This window comes from Staurois parvus, unplaced genomic scaffold (assembly GCF_062004578.1).
Source record: "Staurois parvus isolate SC_StPar_1 unplaced genomic scaffold, SC_StPar_1.0 ptg000564l, whole genome shotgun sequence".
In the NCBI taxonomy this organism is placed as follows: domain Eukaryota; kingdom Metazoa; phylum Chordata; class Amphibia; order Anura; family Ranidae; genus Staurois; species Staurois parvus.
In genome coordinates, this window is record NW_028318360.1 from 2,516,983 (window position 1) to 2,537,011 (window position 20,029).

The window sequence follows — 20,029 nt, forward strand, 5'->3', positions numbered from 1 at the left end:
ACATCTGTTTTTTGTCCGGTTACATCCGTCTTTGTCCAGTTCCATCAGTTTTTCATCCGTTTACATCCGTTTTTGTCCGTTTATATCCATTTTTCGTCCGTACCGTTTTTTTTATTTTACAGAAGAAAAATAGGGTTATCTTCTGTTCAAAAAAATGGATGTTAATGGATTGCGACATTAACGGATGTAAACACATGATGATCCCTTTACATCCGCTAGTCATAGAAGTACATGGGTTTTTCATCAGTAAACAGACAGATGAAAACCGGACATACGGAATGCCCATGTGAAAGGGGCCTTACATCTAACCCTGCGCAAAATAGAGTAAAAGTTCAAATTCTTGCATGGCGTGTTTTGTTTTCTTTAAAACTGACACTGTTCGGCTTTCTACAATTGTCAAGTTACAATGTACAGTGGATTCCATGACATGTTGCTTAGATGCCCGATTTGTAAACGAGAACAATGTGGTTTTTGCCACCTGTAAGGTATAACTTTCATGTACTTTCTCTTCCAGTGAGAGTGGCTCAGACTCAGATAGTTTCTATGGATCTGTGGAACGGCCAGTCGCTATTAAATATGTACACAATCCAGCAGAAGGTAATAGTTAATATCCATAATGACATACCCTAGCATTTTTATTTTTAAGCCATGGCTTTATATATTGCATGCACCAGTTTGCACATAATAAAGGGGGTATTAATGACAGAAAATCAGGGAAATTACTTAACAATCACAATCCCAAAAAAATAAAGTGACACTTTTTGTAAGTGCATTAGCATACAATGTACAACCCAAACCTTTTGAACTTTAACGCTTTATGAGGACAGACAGTGTGCGCATCTAGTTTACAACTGATAATAGGATCTGCCAGCACATTGCAGACAGGGTTCATTATGATAAATGTAACTCTATAGCCCCCTCTTTAACATTACATAGGAAGGGAAAGCTAGGTAGGATATATTTTTTAACCACTTGCCCTCCGGTGGATTTACCCCTCTTCCTGACCAGGCCATTTTTTTGCGATATGGCGCTGCGTTACTTTAACTGACAATTGCGTGGTCATGCAATCCTGCACCCAAATTAAATTTATGTCCTTTGTGTCCCACAAATTGAGCTTTCTTTCGGTGGTATTTGATCGCCTGTGCCTTTTTTATTTTTTGCACTATAAGCAAAAAAAGACCGACAATTTTGAGAAAAAAACAACATTTTGGACTTTTTGCTATTAAACATATCCAGTAAAAAAATGTAAAAGATCAAATTTCATCATAAATTTAGGCCAAAATGTATTCTGCGACATGTCTTCGCTATAAACAAAATCTCAATACGTGTAAATTAATTGGTTTACATGAAATTATAGCGTTTTCAAATGATGGTATAGATACTGGGATTTTTTTTTCTCTACTAGTAATAGCAGTGATCAGTTACTTTTAGCGGGACTGCGGAGGACATTCTGACTCTGGGGGGGAACTAACTTGGTGTCACTGACATCCTCAGTGACACCAATACAGTGATCATTGCTAAAAAAAAAAAAAGCACTGACACTGTACTAATGGCACTGGACAGGAAGGAGTTAATGTGACGGGCGATCAAAGGGTTAACTGTGTGCAGGGAGTGCTTTTCTGTAAGCACACTGATCGGGATTTTCCAAAGTAGTTTCTGCGGAGCACAGCACGTCTTTCTCGAGAAAATATTAAAATATAAAGTAGGTGATATCCCAATGAGTGTGTAAAGGTGGAAATACCCTTTAACTTCACAGTGTTTAGGATCATCTTTATGGCTGGAGTGTGGGCAAATAATTGAGTCAGTTAATAATTACAGAACATATTAACCATGTATTAATAAAAAGGAATGCACTGCCCATAGAACTCCCGTTATTATATGATATAATGTTGAGAAAGATTGCATTGTCTGCTTTTTTCATTTAACAGCAAACTAACCCAGATAATGATTCGCCACATTCCTGTGCAAAATCCATTGTTTGAAAACAGAAGATATTTAACCAAGGTGGTTTAGAGGATAATATATTTTTCTGAACACAGATTGTGCTAAGGAAAAGATGCATTCCAACAAAGCAGACACATTTCAGTCCAGAAATTCAATGTTTACACTTGTGTTGGGGGAAAGTAAAACCGTGTGGCTGAGCTACATCTTTATCACCCCTTCAACTGCCCCTCTTTTAGCTGCAAAGGTAGCAAATGGGGGTGTTCACATGCGGTGGCCATGGCAGAATGATACCTGCTGTTGTGCTCGCCGAACACAACCTGTTCACCAGAATGCATGCGGTTGAAGCGCGGTGGTGCTGGCGGTGAATCAACACGTGTGTAAACAAGAGAAAAGAGAAAACTACCAATTATCATTTTGTTGCCTCCTTTTCTTCTGTAAGCACCTTACACAGGGCAGTAGGCTGCACAACTTACATGAGTGTTACCCAGGACTGCTTGCTCCTACTTTGGACTACAGAACACCATGCCCTTTCCTAACCTCTAAAATATAGAAGAAAGGTGCTCTGTAGTGCACAGAGGTAAATTGGGCAGGGCTGATAACAATAATGTTTGAGATATCAGTCCAGCAGAGGCAGAGTGCACAATAAATTAGGATCACTTGATCTCTGGCAGGAATTTTTTTTGCATATATTGAACAAATCTAAAAAAAAAGAAAATCCCTTTTAATAGTATACAGTATATAACAGACCAAATAGGAGCAAATATTAAAAGTACATTGGGAGGGTTTACAGTTTTCTTAAACCCACAACCGTAAAATCAGTCTGTAGATGCAGTAAAGCATGCTTGTTATACTCACTGTGGAGCCTAAGGGGTTAATCCTCTGCATTGTGTAAAAAGGCAGTTTGATCCTGACTTCTCTGCTCCTCTTTTGTTCAAATGTCCATGTCTCATCTCCTGATAAGACAGACTGAACCATAGCCATTCGCACATGCTCAGTTTAGTGTGTATTGCTAGAGAGGTTTTTTGTTTTTTTTTGCATGTGATCAGCACAGGGCCAATCAGCACTGTCCAGACAGAGGTCAGGGGTTATGCATCCTCCTAGAGCATAAAGAAAACTCCTCCTACAAGTTTTAACCAGTGCTCTGCTGAACACTGATAGAAGTCACCAGACTGCTATATACTGCTGATGAGAAAAGGTATTTAGCAGTTTATATTTACTAAAATAATTGCATTTCCATGTTATATGTACTGTGGGAGACCAGATAGAGTGAATGCAGGGTCTGGGGAGAGCGGATATAGTAAATGCGGGGTCCGGGGAGGCCAGATATAGTGAATGCAGGGTCTGGGGAGAGCGGATATAGTGAATTCAGGGTCCGGGGAGACCAGATATAGTGAATGCAGGGTCTGGGGTGACCGGATATAGTGAATGCAGGGTCTGGGGAGACCAGATATAATGAATGCAGGGTCCGGGGAGACCAGATATAGTGAATGCAGGGTCCGGGGAGACCAGATATAGTGAATGCGGGGTCTGGGGAGACCAGATATAGTGAATGCGGGGTCTGGGGAGAGTGGATATAGTGAATTCATGGACTGGAGAGAGTGGATATAGTGAATGCAGGCTCCGGGGAGACCGGATATAGTGATGCAGGGTCTGGGGAGAGCGGATATATTGAATGCAGGGTCCGGGGAGACCGGATATAGTGATGCAGGGTCTGGGGAGACCGGATATAGTGAATGCAGGGTCCGGGGAGACCGGATATATTGAATGCAGGGTCCTGGGAGACCGGATATATTGAATGCAGGGTCCGGGGTTCAGTAACACTTTAAGCTTACATGCACCATCAATTTTATTCTGCTCTTTCTGCAATGAATCAGACATGCCATAAAGATAGCATTCACACAGGCTAACCCTAGAAAGGTTTTAATATTAGACTTAAAGCAATATTAAATCCCCAAAACAAACATTTAATATATTGTAATTTACCAATTGTTAGATGCAGTGGCTGCATTAGTTTTCTTTTTTTTTGGCCATTTTTTCCTTTAAGAGACTTGGAGGTAAAGGTGCAGTATAATGGAGCTCAGTCTTTCTAAGCTTCACAATAACTCAATACATGTTTCCCTTGAAAATATGACACAGTTTCCTTATAAAACAGATGTCTTTGATAACATTCACTACTATTCCACATTCTGACCTGTGCTTTGAGTTATTATGAAGCAAGGAATTATAATAATGCAATCATGGCAGTCATTCTATTAAAGTAACAAGCGTTAGCACTCATGTGACCAGCAGCAAGATTAATATTTCCATTGTATATGCCAACAGATAGCTGGCAGGATGAAGATGATGATGAAGAGGACTATGAAAGGCCAGATGCTGTAGATGGTAAGCACGTTATACTTGATGTAAAAGAGTAAGTGCATATAGAAGATGATAAAATAAATGCCACTCATTTCTGATGAATAATGGATCTCTAAGGGCACAACATGTCAAATAGCTTAACCACTTGATCCCCGGGCCATATCTGACATTTCTCCCCTACATGTAAAAATCTGCATATTTTGCTAGAAAACTCCCAAACATTATATATTTTTTTATTATATAAATGTTTTTGAAAAAATATACTTTAGTGCACTCAAACAATAAAATACCCAATTTTTTTTGTAAAATATAAAAGATGATCTTACACCAAGTAAATAGATACCAAACACGTCACACTTTAAAATTGCATACGCCTGTGGAATGGAACAAACTACGGTACATTAACTGTTATCCATAGGCAATGCTTTAAAAGCCTTTATAGGTTACCAGTTAGAGTTACACAGGAGATCTAGTGCTAGAACTATTGTTCTCGCTTTCACGTTCACAGCAATACCTCACATGTGTGGTGTGATCGCCAATACATATATATGTGGCGGACCTACATGCATTTGCTCATGAGCATGGGGGGGGGCGCTTTTCATTATTTTAAAAAAAAAAATTTAATTTTTTTTACACTATATCTTTAATTTGTTTTGATCACCTTTATTACTGTCACAATGGATAACAACATCGCTTGTGATAGCATAGGTCATAACAGGTCCTCTTTATGGAGAGATCTGGGATCTAATAGACTCTCCTCTAGCCTCCAAAGCATCCGATCAAACTGAGATCGGTTTGATCAGATGCTGTACAAGCCATTAACAGCTTGTCAACTTCCCTTTCATGCCACTCTTCTCAGTGAATGTGACTGAGGCAGTCACATCGTTTCCAGGCTCCCTGATGGGGTGGGAAAGCCCGGTAATGGCGGCAGCCAGATGGGGTGGACCCCTTTCCACCGCCTGTAAAAGTGATGCAGCGGCTGTACAGCCGCTCTGATCACTTTTACCTGAACAAGAATTGTGGCCTAAACCATGATCCCGATATAACCACCTCAATACAAGGCCGTATATATACAGTATACTCAGCAGTATTGAGTTGGTTAACAAACTGGAATTCTTTGACTGAAACTGTTACACAAAATTGTAAAACCCTCCAAAAATGATGAAGTAATTGACTATTCTTGAAATCCTCCACCCCTGCATTGATTAATGGCCTCATGGCATAGGGAAGGTGACAACAGTTTGCAAAGCCCACAGCTGTGCACATTCCATGTCACAGCTACCCCTTCCTGCCTGCAAATGTAGACTATCAGTATCACTATCCAGGTGATATTTATCCTGAATTCACTCTTTTCTGTAACTTAAGTACATTCCCTAATGTCTATTATTTACATTGCAGGCATCCCCCCCCCCCCAAAAAAAAAGCCCTGTTTTAACTTTCAGCTCAATTTTGGTATCTCAGCGGTATCTCAGATTGTCTTGATGTTTTTCTTTTTGGTTAATGACCACTAAAATTCCATCTCAGTACATTGCCCAAGGTCTGTCATTTGCATTGTAGACATCCCACCTCTAAAAGCGCCATTTTCAATATCAAATTGAGTATGTCAGCTCAGTATATAAAGATATCCTGTAGTTCAACCATACTAACCAATAAGAAAAGAAATGCATGTCATGCTGTAACATGCAAAGACTTGAAGGCTGTTTAATTAAATTGCCTTGGTGTTCTTCTGATTTGTAACCACTAACACTCCAATCCTTTCAAAATTGGGATATTTTTAAAAACCTGCTGCTTATAGAAATGATTCCATTGGGTTTTAATTTAGTCAAATATTTTTTGTTGTTCAGATGGAGCACCAAGCTATCCACCACCACCAGTTCCAGACCAAGCAAAGACTGAAGATCCCCAAATGAGAAGATTAACAGCCAGTATTGCAACATCAAAGCCACTTCCTTCCCTACCGAAAAAAGTCATATCAGATGTAGATCTGACACGCCCAAGGAGGGAGTCTTTTGATCAGATTAAAATTGACTTAGATGTGAAGATTCCTCCGCCGATCCCTTCTTTTACACCAGCTCACAAACCTTATGACGTTAAACCTCCTCTTCCGCCACCAATAAGCAGTACAACTCACAAAGCTGGTAAACTGCCACCACAGCCCAGAAGGTCCTCCTCAGGCTTCCCCATTTCCAGCCCACCATCATTTCAAGCTCCGCCCCCCAGGTTGGATACACCTGTTACTAGACCCAGAAATGAACATCCAAACTGTCTAACTACAGATGAAATGCATAATAGTTCTCAAAATTCTATAATAGTAAATAAACAGCTAAAGCAAGAACTGAGCAACATACTTAAAACTTTACCTTCTCCAGTGATACCATCAAAGCCTGCTGTACCTGCTATTGACAGACTACCAAATAAGCCTAGCCACACACCACCTCCTGTACCACCAGTAAAACCTCTATGTCTGAAGGTAGAAGACAACACTCCCCCACTTGTTCCAAGAAACAAACCAAGAATAACATTTAATGATGACATATCCCCCGAGATCTCAAGCTCTCAGATAAAAATTGGACCCCCTAAGCCACCTCCTGTCGTACCTAGAGTACGCCCATCAATGGCAAATCATGGATTCTCACAAATAATGTAAGTAAAATTATCCAAGACGTTTTCTGATATGTTACTTTTATCTCGGTCACTATTCTAAGCAAAAAAATAGGCTTAGCATCTGGAATAGGGGCATCAGGGTATCAACACCCCAGGGGAATAGCATTGCGATCTCTGAATAAATGACAAAAATTAAAAGAGAAGCATGGGTTTAAAAAAATAAATCTACAAACCTCTATGCTGCAGCACTAATGTGAAGCTGCAGCTGTCCCACATTGGCCCTAAGACTGAGAACTGAACAATCACATGATTGTTGATCACTCAGATCTTGGTCAGCTCCACCAGCGCTCCCTGGAACACCAGGCCAGGTGAGGGGGGCAGGCACAGCTGGCTCAGGCTCATAGCCATGTGCTGGGAGGTGCAGCCAGCTTTTAATCATGAAGCTGGGTGGATCTAGACAATTTTGTTGGGATCCTTCCAGAGCCTGGAGTTGCTCTACTCTGTCAGCTTAGAGCACGCCATACCCACTATAATCTGGGTGACAGGCGAAAGTACGTTTACTCTTCTGACCCACAAGAGAAGTTTGGCCAAAAAAGCTTTGGTCACACTTCTCTTTTATAGGATATTTGTAAATTAACCTCCTTGGCAGTATTCCCCAGTGTAGCTCGGGGTAAAATTTCAGTACCAAGAGCGGTAACCCCGAGCTACACTCGGGCTTACCATGCGGCGTTGCTCAGGGAGTCCCTTCAGCACTTACCTTGTCCTTCGCTCCCGCGATGTGTCCCCTGCAGCGTCCCCGGCCATCTCCTCCGGCCGATGCCGGCATCCGGCTTCCATATTCCGGTCCCTGTGACGTCGGGACGTACGGGAGCTGGAACCGGCGGCAAATTTGAAATTTTTACAAAAAATTTCATTTTTTTTTTAAATGATTATTATATAGTAAAACATTGCTGTTTCAATGCATTTCACATATATTTTGTCCTTACTGCTTTGTCCTGTGCCCTGCCTGCATTTTGACTGTTCTTTCTGCCTGGAAACTTAGAAAAGTCCATGGCGTCCAAAAAGCGTCCCTTTAGGTCAAAAGCGGTTTTAGATCAGCTAGAGAACAGCGATAGTAAATCAGAACCACTTGCAGAATTGAGTAATAATGATTTGTGGGGAAATTCGTCATCAGACACTGAAAACGATTTTGCGACTTTGCTCAGCGATGTGTGAATTTGCCTCTGTATTTCAAATTTCAGTGTTTTTGGTTTGATTATATTATTGAATTAAATATATTATTATATTATTATTTTTTATGATTATTTATTAAATTATAATTTATGATTTCGTGTTTCAAGTTTTATCATATCCGGAATGTTTACTAGACTCTTGTTCGGACAGATTTCAGTGAGTTATTCCTAAAAATTACAGCCTACAATAAAAAACTACATATTTCCATGCAAAATAATGGTACCGCTTTCAGCACCAAAAATCGGAAATAATCATACCGCCGAGGAGGTTAATTAAACTCTGCAATATTGACATTGAAATCAAAGAGGAATAATTGACTCTGTGGGGTAATTTACTAAAACTGGAGTGTGCAAACTCTGGTGCAACCCTGCATAGAAACCGATCAGCTTCCAGGATTTATTGTCAAAGCTTAATTGAACAAGCTGAAGTTAGAAGCTGATTGGCTACCATTCACAGCTGCACCAGATTTAGTAAATCTATCTCAATGCCTCAGTGACATGCAGGTAACATTGACGATTCCATGTTTTGATTGCACAAACACAACTGCTAAATATCTATCTGTTGCCAGCCTATGTATTTGTAGTTTGCAGTTCCAGTATAAATAGACATGATAAAAATCCTTATGCTTTTGTTGGTGCTGTTCTATTCTGAGCTCTTTTATATGTAAATTGAAACCATCTATTTTTGTACATAACAAGACTGGTGAGGATGAAGATTTTGACATTCTGGCATTCACTTTTTTTCACTTTACATGGGAATTTCCCCATAGCTTAGTGAATGAGATGAAGTTCTGCTGACTTCCATCATCCACTCATGTGCAAGCAAAAATACAAAGGCTAAAAAACGGGAATGTCCTCCTGCGCTCTTATGTAAAATAGGCAATAAACTAAAGAGCAGCCAGCATCTAATCCCATACCAATAGGTGCAGTAAATAATAAAATATATATTTGATGCAGCGCTAAATAGAACAACACCAATAAGTGACATAAGGTGTAAAAAGCATATAAAACGGTCCTATAGGCGGACCATATCTGGTGATAAATATACAGTGGCGACCCCAATCCACATGGGGATATTATAATAATCGTGACCCCTGGTACCCGGATTGGGACACAGTCCAACAACAGGTGAATCCCTACAGAGGGATCAAAAACATATACACCGTGCAGATAATAGACACATTAAATGGTAATTGATAGACAATAACGGTGTCATGAGTCCATTATTTTGTGTTGTAATCTTCCTGATCATGCAAGATGTGGGTAACAGCACAAGCAAAAATACAGCCTACGTGCCTTTAGTAAATCAACTTCTTAGAATGTTGCAGTAGCTAAAAATGCCACAAAGCTCAGGATTTTAGAAATGGGCAGAGAAGCTACATACCTGTGATGCACTTTAAAAAATAAAACAGAGTTGCAATATTTTGTGTGGGACCTAAAGTGGTTCTAAAGCTTAAATATTTGTTATCTTAATGCTTTCCTTGCATTAAGGTGAAAAATATTTAGGTAGCAGTAGCAGCAGCTTAGGTAGCAGTATGCCCCTCACTCCCCTTATACTTAACTGAGCAGCGGGATCCATTGGCTTCTGCTTCTGTCAGTCAAATCCTGTGAAAAGGGATCAGATGGCGTGACCAAGGTGCACTGTCTTTGTCTATGGACGCAGGCAGCACGGCTCAGGAGCTAGCACCCAGGTGTTCCCCCATAACAAGCAACTTGCTATGAGGGCACACCAAGATACCACCAAAAGAAAGCTCTATTCGTGGGGAAAAAAGGACATAAATTTAATTTGGGTGCAGCATTGCATGACCGCGCAATTGTCAGTTAGAGTAACGCAGCGCAATAATGCAGAAAATGGCCTGGTCAGGAAGGGGGGTAAATCCTCTGGAGGGCAAATGGTTAAACTGTATTGATAGGCAAAATGTTTTTTTTTGTTTTTGTTTTAGAGTACAGCAAAGTCACAACCCCCGTTTATTTATTTATTTATTTATTTATTTGTGTGTGTCCCTTTGGGAATTTCTCTTTACTTTACTGTCCTAGAGACGCAACAGAAAGTGAGGGGAAATTTCAACAGTTGTTCTTACTGAAAGATTTCCCCTCTATTCCTGTTTATGTAACAACTATAACATTTTGGATTTTCCATCACTTTCTTCCTGTGGGATGATAGTCACCAGGGCAAACCGAGAGGCCGAATCTTGCTAGCAGGGGCACGGCAAAAAAAACTTTGACAGAGGTTATAACCATTCCCGTCTCTATCTAAAATTTACAATATTTGGCTATTTATGCACTTTAACTACACAGCTTGGGAAGTTCTTTTTTAACAGAATGGTTTACTCTGTTTTTCAGGAGGTCACCACCGGATGGTCAGAGCTTTATGGATAAAACAGTGGAAACGCCGGTTCGACCTTCAAGATTAAAAGATGTGCATGAGGAAAGTGACAGTGACGATGACTATGAAAAGGTATGTGCTATACTGTAGTAATAAAAGATACAAAACCATGGTGGCCAAATTCATTTCTTTCACAGGCATGCCAATCTATGGAGTTCTTCTTTCCATGCTGTCATGTTGGCAAGTCTGTAAAGGATAAAATGAAAGGTTCTTCAAGACCAGTATGTGCAGTCTTTAAATAAAACCGCATTCAATGTGTGAACTGTGAATCAAGCTTGGTGGCGCCGCTCTGAATTTAGATATAGAGAAGTCACCCCACCGGCAGAGGGAATGAAGGGAGCAGTGCCCCAAAGCTATTCCAGTAACTCGTGTAGGTCAGAGTCAGATGTGTAGGATGTATGGAGTGACCTCAGCTGTTGTTCTAGCCACGCCCTCTGATGAGTTTCACCCCACCCAACTGTGACCAAGCCCCCTGATGGGCGGGGTGAAACACATCAGAGGGCATGGCTAGAGCAACAGCTGAGGCCACTCCATACATCTTACACGTCTGACTCCCGCCAATGGTATGGAGTGGCCTCATCCGTTGCTCTATCCACACCCTCTGATGAGTTTCACCCCACCCAACTGTGACCAAGCCCCCTGATGGGCGGGGTGAAACACATCAGAGGGCGTGGCTAGAGCAATGGCTGAGGCCACTCCATACATCCTACACGTCTGACTCCCGCCAATGGTTCTGAGCGACGTCAGCTCCCTTATTTTACTCTTGTATTCAATATTATAAGAATTAAACCTTTTTAGTGTCAGTGAAAAATTCTTTCAAAACTCCAAAAATTCTAAAATTATTCATCCAAGTTCTGATTCATTATCACCGTGTACCTCCAAGAATGCCGTGTACCTCCAAAAAGAAAACTAAATAGTGTATTATCCTCAATAAACAGTGATAAAATCATATAGATGCAATTAAATCCAAAAAAAAAACTTTTTGTGCAAATAAAAAACCACACAAAAAAACGTGAAAAACATGTGAAATAGTGACACACTCTGTGTACACTTCTATATACACATTCATTTGTGAACACATCTAAGTGGCTGAATAACATACCATTTACCCTAAATCAGTATTATAAAAGCCTCCAAGATAGTAATTTAGTAGATTCTCAGTTCATTAGAAAGCATCCCATAGGATTGCCTTCAGATCCACAAGTTACTCCTTCTTTCTATTCATTCTATTCTCTCCATGTCATTCATAGATGCAAGAAATAATAGCCATATAGTGTAGTATATTTGATATTCAAAAAGATCCAGACTTTAATAGTTAAGCTTATATTTAAAATGATTTAAAACGCATATATTACCATTACTCCACCTTGAGCAGCTTCCTGGAACGCCGAGATGTATTGTGCCCTCACTTAAGATGGCCGCTCCGCTATTTCTCGTGCAACGTCCAACATCACGTCCCTTGACGCGTTTCGTCACTTCCTGACTTCCTCATAAGGGGGAATTAAGTATTCAATATGTGTCATATAACTAAGGGTACCTTTTTATGTCCGGTCTGTAGTGAAGTGACAGCACAGGGGAGTGAATTCAGCTAACTCGCCTTTAAATTAAATTGAATCCCTAAATGGATGAGAGTAGATTCGCTAAAGCGCTGTATATCATATTCAAATGCTATTTTTAGATAAAATATTAGTAATTCGAAATTGAAGTGCCACACTGTAATATTCAAATCCCCTCTGTCCCTTTCATCAGAGCTGACATGTAATGTCAGGGCTCCCGGGTATGACCAGAGGTGTGTGACTGACGCAGGGAAACGCAGACTTCAGATATGTTATAAACAATGTAATTTATTAACACTAACCATACAAACATAAACGCAGTGCAATACTAAAACATAACACAGTGCAAACAAACCAACCAACCACCCACAGATAACAGTACATACAATGCAAGCGTCGTCAGGCAGGCCGGGTCAATATCAGTCGGGCAGGTAGGTACAGGGGGAGCAAGCGGAGAATGGTCGGGGTCACAGGCCAGGTTCAGCAGGTAGCGGGCAGCGTGGTACAGAGGGTCAGGCAGAGGAGAATGGTCAGACAAGCCAGGGATCAGAGCAGGGTCAGCAGAGAATCAGACAGGAACAGAGAGCAGGAACAGGATACAGGGCCCAAGAGAAACACAACACCAAGGCAGAGTCCGCAGGTCTGAATGTCCCTTAAATACACCAGTATAATTAGTTCCAGGTGTTTGACTGGCTGCAAGGTTGAGTCTCTGATTGCTGGGAGCACCCGCTGGCCAGCCCTGGTACTGCAGCTCATAAGGCAGCTGAGTCCCACTATTGCTGGCCAGTCCATTCCTGACAGTACCCCCCCCTCAAGGAGGGGCCTCAGGACGCTCCAAACAGTCCTAGCTGGGCAAAATGGTCCACCGCCCGGGTCTGGTAACTGGCGGGATATCAAAGACTGGCACACCGGGCAGGACTCCGGGCAGCGGCACACCGGGCAGAGGCACATCGGGCAGGACTCCGGGCAGAGGCACATCGGGCTGGACTCCGGGCAGAGGCACATCGGGCTGGACTCCGGGCAGAGGCACTCCGGGCAGTGGCACACCGGGCAGAGGCACATCGGGCTGGACTCCGGGCAGAGGCACATCGGGCTGGACTCCGGGCAGAGGCACATCGGGCTGGACTCCGGGCAGAGGCACATCGGGCTGGACTCCGGGCAGAGGCACATCGGGCTGGACTCCGGGCAGAGGCACATCGGGCTGGACTCCGGGCAGAGGCACTCCGGGCAGCGGCACACCGGGCAGAGGCACATCGGGCTGGACTCCGGGCAGAGGCACATCGGGCTGGACTCCGGGCAGAGGCACATCGGGCTGGACTCCGGGCAGAGGCACATCGGGCTGGACTCCGGGCAGAGGCACATCGGGCTGGACTCCGGGCAGAGGCACATCGGGCTGGACTCCGGGCAGAGGCACATCGGGCAGAGGCACACCGGGCAGAGGCACATCGGGCAGAGGCACACCGGGCAGAGGCACACCGGGCTGGACTCCGGGCAGAGGCACATCGGGCAGGACTCCGGGCAGAGGCACATCTGGCAGGACTCCGGGCAGAGGCACATCGGGCAGGACTCCGGGCAGAGGCACATCGGGCAGGACTCCGGGCAGAGGCACATCGGGCAGAGGCACATCGGGCAGGACTCCGGGCAGAGGCACATCGGGCAGGACTCCGGGCAGAGGCACATCGGGCAGGACTCCGGGCAGAGGCACATCGGATTACCAGGCGAAGCAGCAGGCAGTGGGCCACCAAGCGGAGCAGCAGGCACCGGGCCCCCAGGCGGGGCAGCAGGCACGGGGCCCCCAGGCGGAGCAGCAGGCAGCGGGCCACCAGGCGGAGCAGCAGGCAGCGGGCCCCCGGGCGGAGCAGCAGGCAGCGGGCCCCCGGGCGGAGCAGCAGGCACCGGGCCCCCGGGCGGAGCAGCAGGCACCGGGCCCCCGGGCGGGGCAACAGGCACCGGGCCCCCGGGCGGGGCGACCGGCATCGGGTCCCCAGTCGGGGAGACCGGCATCGGGCCCCCAGGCAGAGCGGCGGGCCCCCAGGAGGGGCGACCGGCATCGGGCCCCCAGGCGGAGCGGCGGGCGGCGGGCCCCCAGGCGGGGCGACAGGCGTCGGGCCCCCAGGCGGGGCGACGGGCATCGGGCCCCCAGGCGGAGCGGCGGGCGCCGGGCCCCCAGATGGAGCAACAGGTCTCGGGCCCTCAGGCGGAGCGGCGGGTGCCGGACCCCCAGGCGGAGCGACAGGTCTCGGGCCCTCAGGCGGAGCGGCGGGCGCCGGCCCAGGCGGAGCGACAGGTCTCGGGCCCTCAGGCGGAGCGGCGGGCGCCGGACCCCCAGGCGGAGCGACAGGTCTCGGGCCCTCAGGCGGAGCGGCGGGCGCCGGACCCCCAGGCGGAGCGACAGGTCTCGGGCCCTCAGGCGGAGCGGCGGGCACCGGACCCCCAGGCGGAGCGACAGGTCTCGGGCCCCTAGGCGGAGCGGCGGGCGCTGGACCCCCAGGTGGAGCAACAGGTCTCGGGCCCTCAGGCGGAGCGACAGGTCTCGGGCCCCCAGGCGGGGTGGCGGGCGCCGGACCCCCAGGCGGAGCGGCGGGCGCCGGACCCCCAGGCGGAACGACAGGTCTCGGGCCCCCAGGCGAAGCGGCGGGCACCGAGTCACCAGGCACGACAGTGGGCTCCGAGTCAACTGGCATGACCGCTGGCACTGGGTCAGACATTGGATCGTCTGACTGTACAGCGGGCATCGGGTCACCAGGCATCAAGTCATTTGGCTCGACAGCGAGCACCGCGTCATCTGGCAAGGCAGTGGGCTCCGAGTCAGCTGGCATGACCGCGGGCACTGGGGCAGACATTGAATCGTCTGGCTGGACAGCGGGCATCGGGTCACCAGGCATCAGGTCATTTGGCTCGACAGCGGGCACCGCGTCATCTGGCAAGGCAGTGGGCTCCGAGTCAACAGGCACGACAGTGGGCACCGGGTCATCAGGTACCGGATTGTCTGGCTCGACAGCGGGCATCGGGTCACCAGGTATGACAGCGGGCACTGGGTCACCAGGCATCAGGTCATTTGGCTTGCCAGCGGGCACCGCGTCATCTGGCAAGGCAGTGGGCACCGGGTCACCAGGCATTGGATCGTCTGGCTCGACAGCGGGCATCGGGTCACCAGGTATGACAGCGGGCCCTGGGTCACCAGGCATCAGGTCATTTGGCTCGCCAGCGGGCACCGCGTCATCTGGCAAGGCAGTGGGCACCGAGTCACCAGGTACGACAGCGGGTTCTGAGTCAATTGGCACGACAGCGGGCACCGGATCAGGTACCGGATCATCTGGATCAACAGCGGGCATCGAGTCAACTGGCCTAATAGGATCGTCAGGCTGGATCAGTTCATCATGCTGGGTAGAGGCATCAGGCTGAATTCCGGCGTCCGTCTGAGTAGAGGCTTCAGGCTGAGTAGAGGCTTCAGGCTGAGTAGAGGCTTCAGGCTGAGTAGAGGCTTCAGGCCGAGTAGAGGCTTCAGGCCGAGTAGAGGCATAAGGCCGAGTAGAGGCATCAGGCCGAGTAGAGGCTTCAGGCCGAGTACAGGCATCAGGCCGAGTAGAGGCTTCAGGCCGAAGAGAGGCATCAGGCTGCGTACAGGCATCAGGCCGAGTAGAGGCATCAGGCTGCGTACAGGCATCAGGCTGAGTACAGGCATCAGGCTGAGTAGAGGATTCAGGCTGAGTAGAGGCTTCAGGCTGAACCACGGAAGGCAGGCTCACCGGTTTGGATACTGGCAGGATGGTATTGGTTGGAAAGAATTTTCGCTTTTTTCTGGTTTTAACTACTGGAGCACTGCAAGTAAACGCAGGTCTGCAAACGAATGGAGCAGCTGGAGACAGAGAAGAACTGGAGGATGGAACAGGAGAGGGAGCAGTTGCTACAGAGGGCTTTTTTACAGGGTTAAAGGCAGGATAGGTGCAGCGAGTGGGAACAGGGTACTGACATGCGGTAGATAGCAGGGCAGGAGGAGCTGTTGGGAATGCAGGAGTAGAGTTTTGAGGAAATAGATTAGAAGCAGGACTGGGTCTTTGTAAGCTGACTGAGGCTGGGTGCAACAAGTCTGTCCATGTCTGCAGTATGGGTTGAACAAAGCTGAGCTTACACAAAGCCTGTCTGACCAAAGACTGCACTGCGTTTATACAATCTCTTAGTACCTGTGGTGAACATGTGGAATAACGCTCCAGAAAGTAACCCACATCATCCTCTAATAACCACACCAGGGACTCTACCTGGTCTGCACTAAATGGTGGCAAAAATTCATCCCTGCATTCGGGGAAACCAGATGAAACCAACTCAGCACAAACCTGAATCAATGGCTGCACCTCAGAGAACTCTGTGCCCTGATCTACTAGAACATGAGCGAGCCGTATACATTCTAGCAGTTCATCCCGGGTATACTCCCTCAGAGTTTGATAAGCATACTCCCTGTCATCAAACACTAGCAGATATAAATACACAACCTCATCCAGATCCATCCTTCCCATCAACAAGCCAAGATGGCTTCCCTGTGCAGCCACTTCTGGTCAGGATTGGCCTTGGTGTAATGTCAGGGCTCCCGGGTATGACCAGAGGTGTGTGACTGACGCAGGGAAACGCAGACTTCAGATATGTTATAAACAATGTAATTTATTAACACTAACCATACAAACATAAACGCAGTGCAATACTAAAACATAACACAGTGCAAACAAACCAACCAACCACCCACAGATAACAGTACATACAATGCAAGCGTCGTCAGGCAGGCCGGGTCAATATCAGTCGGGCAGGTAGGTACAGGGGGAGCAAGCGGAGAATGGTCGGGGTCACAGGCCAGGTTCAGCAGGTAGCGGGCAGCGTGGTACAGAGGGTCAGGCAGAGGAGAATGGTCAAACAAGCCAGGGATCAGAGCAGGGTCAGCAGAGAATCAGACAGGAACAGGGAACAGGGAGCAGGAACAGGAACAGGATACAGGGCCCAGGAGAAACACAACACCAAGGCAGAGTCTGCAGGTCTGAATGTCCCTTAAATACACCAGTATAATTAGTTCCAGGTGTTTGACTGGCTGCAAGGTTGAGTCTCTGATTGCTGGGAGCACCCGCTGGCCAGCCCTGGTACTGCAGCTCATAAGGCAGCTGAGTCCCACCATTGCTGGCCAGTCCATTCCTGACATGTAATGTGACAAATACAAATTCTAATAAATAGTTCACAAAGCTAAAAAGCAACAACATAATTTAACGTTCCAAACTACGTGTTAAAATGTGTATTTTTCATGTACATGTTAGCCCTGATGAAGGGCCAGACATAAAGCCTTAGAAATGTGTTGGTTTTGCAAACATTGTATCATTGAAATAAACTTGGGTTTGGGCTTGAATGTTATGGTGTGGCACTTCAGTTCCTAACTACTCATCCCTACCGCAGCCAAGAGTGATTTTGGAAGCCCCACGGTGGGTAGAAGCTGCCAGGCTAATATTCAGATTTTCTACATTTACACTTCTGCTGCAATGTTGGATAACAATACCAATAATACAAAGTACTCATAAAATAAAGTGTCTCAGCATATCCTATCCAGTTTTGTAAGCATTAAAGATGTTGAAAACCATTACATGTACCCAATGAAGTGACTAGCATCAGGTGATACACAGAGATGAAACACACTCTCTTCTATAAGTTGTATCTGTTAATCTGCAGCCCTCTCTCCTCTAAAGCCTTCCGAAAACACACATTTCACAATGCATCTCTCAGCTCTGAAAAGCCAGGGGTGGGGATCTGGAGTCTCACACACACGCCCCTCCTCACAGTACACAATGAACATGCACAGCTGTGGCTGTCAATCATAGGTTGTGTGCTGGAGGACTCCTCCCCTGTCATGAATTATCTCTTGGAGACGGGAGAAGCTGTCAGAAGTGACTCATGATGATAAAAGGGGAACAAGGCAGCAGAGAGAAATCACACTTGGTACTTATAGAAACAAGTATATATTACAGAAGAATGTGCGGTGTTCATATTTCATGTTTGAGTTTTCAAACCACTTTTAATTCATTTTGACATTGTTGAATTTTTTTTCTAATACTAAGATGGGATTTTCCCGTTAGGTATAAATACAAATTGTGGCTTAGTAGAATTTTTTTAAAAAAAGATTTGCGGTCTTCACAATCCGTACATTTTCTTGAAATTCTCTCCTATTCCTGAGCAGTACATGTGCTGTATGCAACTATGAACTTGGGAAGCAAGAACAGTCCTCCCACAGTGCAATCAATGCCTCATATCGGCAGTTTATAAAGGGGAATATAATCTGCACTGTGGGTGACATCATTCATGCTTTTTTTTTTTTGTTTTAAGTGGTTGTAAACCTGAAACATAAAATATGAACAAAGCATATCCTTCTATAGTGTGTACTTATCTCAATTAAGAGTACTAAGTGTCATTTCTGTCTGCTGCTTTGTTCTTCTGCTGTCAGCATAAATCACTTCTGACAAGTCTTGACACCAAGAGAAAAATGGTAAAAGGGGAGGGGCCTCCAACAGATTGACAGCATCAGCTCTGTTCCTGTGAGCTCTAAGGAGAAGGGGGTGTCTCTTCCCTCCAATCAGCTCTCAGACCTCTCCGCACTAAGCTCTGTAGTCTGTAATTTCAGCTCTCTGACCCTCTTTTCTGAACTCTCAGACAAGCTTTATAAATTCAGCACTTTGAAGGGATGTAGAGAAGAGAAGGCTGCAGATAGACAGGTACCAGTTATGTAGGTGGATTTGTTTCATCTCTGTGTATCACCTTAGGCCAGTCATATGTAAGGGTTTACAACCACTTTAATATTAGTTCAGTGATACCTATAGTAAATAAAGGCATCAGTACTAACCAGCTGGATTTCTTTTTAAGGTATCGTTGCCTCCTTCAGTCTTTGTGGATACATTTGAATCCTCAGATGTCGAGAGGTAATTTGTGTTTACTTTAACTTCGCTGGCCTGATAAGAATACTTTTTAAGCAACATTTTAAGATGGCGTTGGTGCTAATTTCTGTAAACTGATGAGCTGCATGTTCGAGTCGAACGTAAGTTCGACTTGAACATGGGCCGTTCATTGAGCACATGAACCGTACCGGGCATTCGGCGGGCTGTTCTCCCGCCAAGCCCCACAATGCATTGCTCCATGACAGTGCATTATGATTGGCCAAAGCATTGCTTTGGCCAATCACATGCCATGATGACGTCACAAGGGAGTGGTGATCCTGCCCCCTAGTAAGATCATCACCCTATTTAAGAACTGTCATCGTGGTGCAGCTGTCAGACGGCGGGAACCAGCGTTGAGAGTGGAGTAGATTTTTTCTTCTTTTTTTGGGTCGGCGGTGGTGGCAGGCATCGTGATTGAAGTTGGATCTACTTCGGGGGGCATTTTTATTTTTAAGAAAGGACTTGTTAAAGACTGTCTCTTGTCTTTTTTTACACTACATTTTTTTTTGGGGGGGGGGGAATGGGTAGCGGTACCGCATACTTATTCACGTAGGGGTGGGGGTGGGATCTGGGGGCCCCCTTGTTAAAGGGGGCTTCCAGATTCCAAGAAGCCCCCCACCTGCACACCCACACATCCACTGGCCAGGGTTCTGGAGCAGAGGCCCTTGTCCCCATCAACATGGGGACAAGGTGCTTTGGGGAGCACCCCCTGCCCCAAAGCACCCCCCCATGTTGAGGGCATGTGGCCTGATATGGTTCAGTTTGGGGGGGATGCTCAGTCATCTTCCACCCTTTCCTGACCTTCTGGGCTGCATGCTCGGATAAGGGTCTGGTAAGGATTGTGGGAGATACCACCACGCCATTTTTATAAAAATGTTGGTGTGGGGGGTTCCCCTCAAAATCCATACCAGACCCAAAGGACTTTATATGGATGGGAGGGGGGAATCTATGCCGTTTTTTTTTTTAATTGTCGGCATGCTGACAATTCTTTTG

At 46.0% G+C, this 20,029-nt stretch overlaps 1 protein-coding gene across 1 annotated transcript in view; it reads left to right on the plus strand.

Annotated features, from left to right (window-relative positions):
- Nucleotides 1–20,029, plus strand: part of SH3BP2 (SH3 domain binding protein 2) — a 39,322-nt gene that overhangs the window by 9,050 nt on the left and 10,243 nt on the right. The window contains exons 5-9 of the mRNA XM_089691536.1: nucleotides 515–597; nucleotides 4,267–4,326; nucleotides 6,147–6,945; nucleotides 10,482–10,596; nucleotides 18,966–19,021. Coding sequence (XP_089547662.1) covers nucleotides 515–597; nucleotides 4,267–4,326; nucleotides 6,147–6,945; nucleotides 10,482–10,596; nucleotides 18,966–19,021 — 1,113 coding nt within the window. The remainder of the gene's footprint in view (nucleotides 1–514; nucleotides 598–4,266; nucleotides 4,327–6,146; nucleotides 6,946–10,481; nucleotides 10,597–18,965; nucleotides 19,022–20,029) is intronic.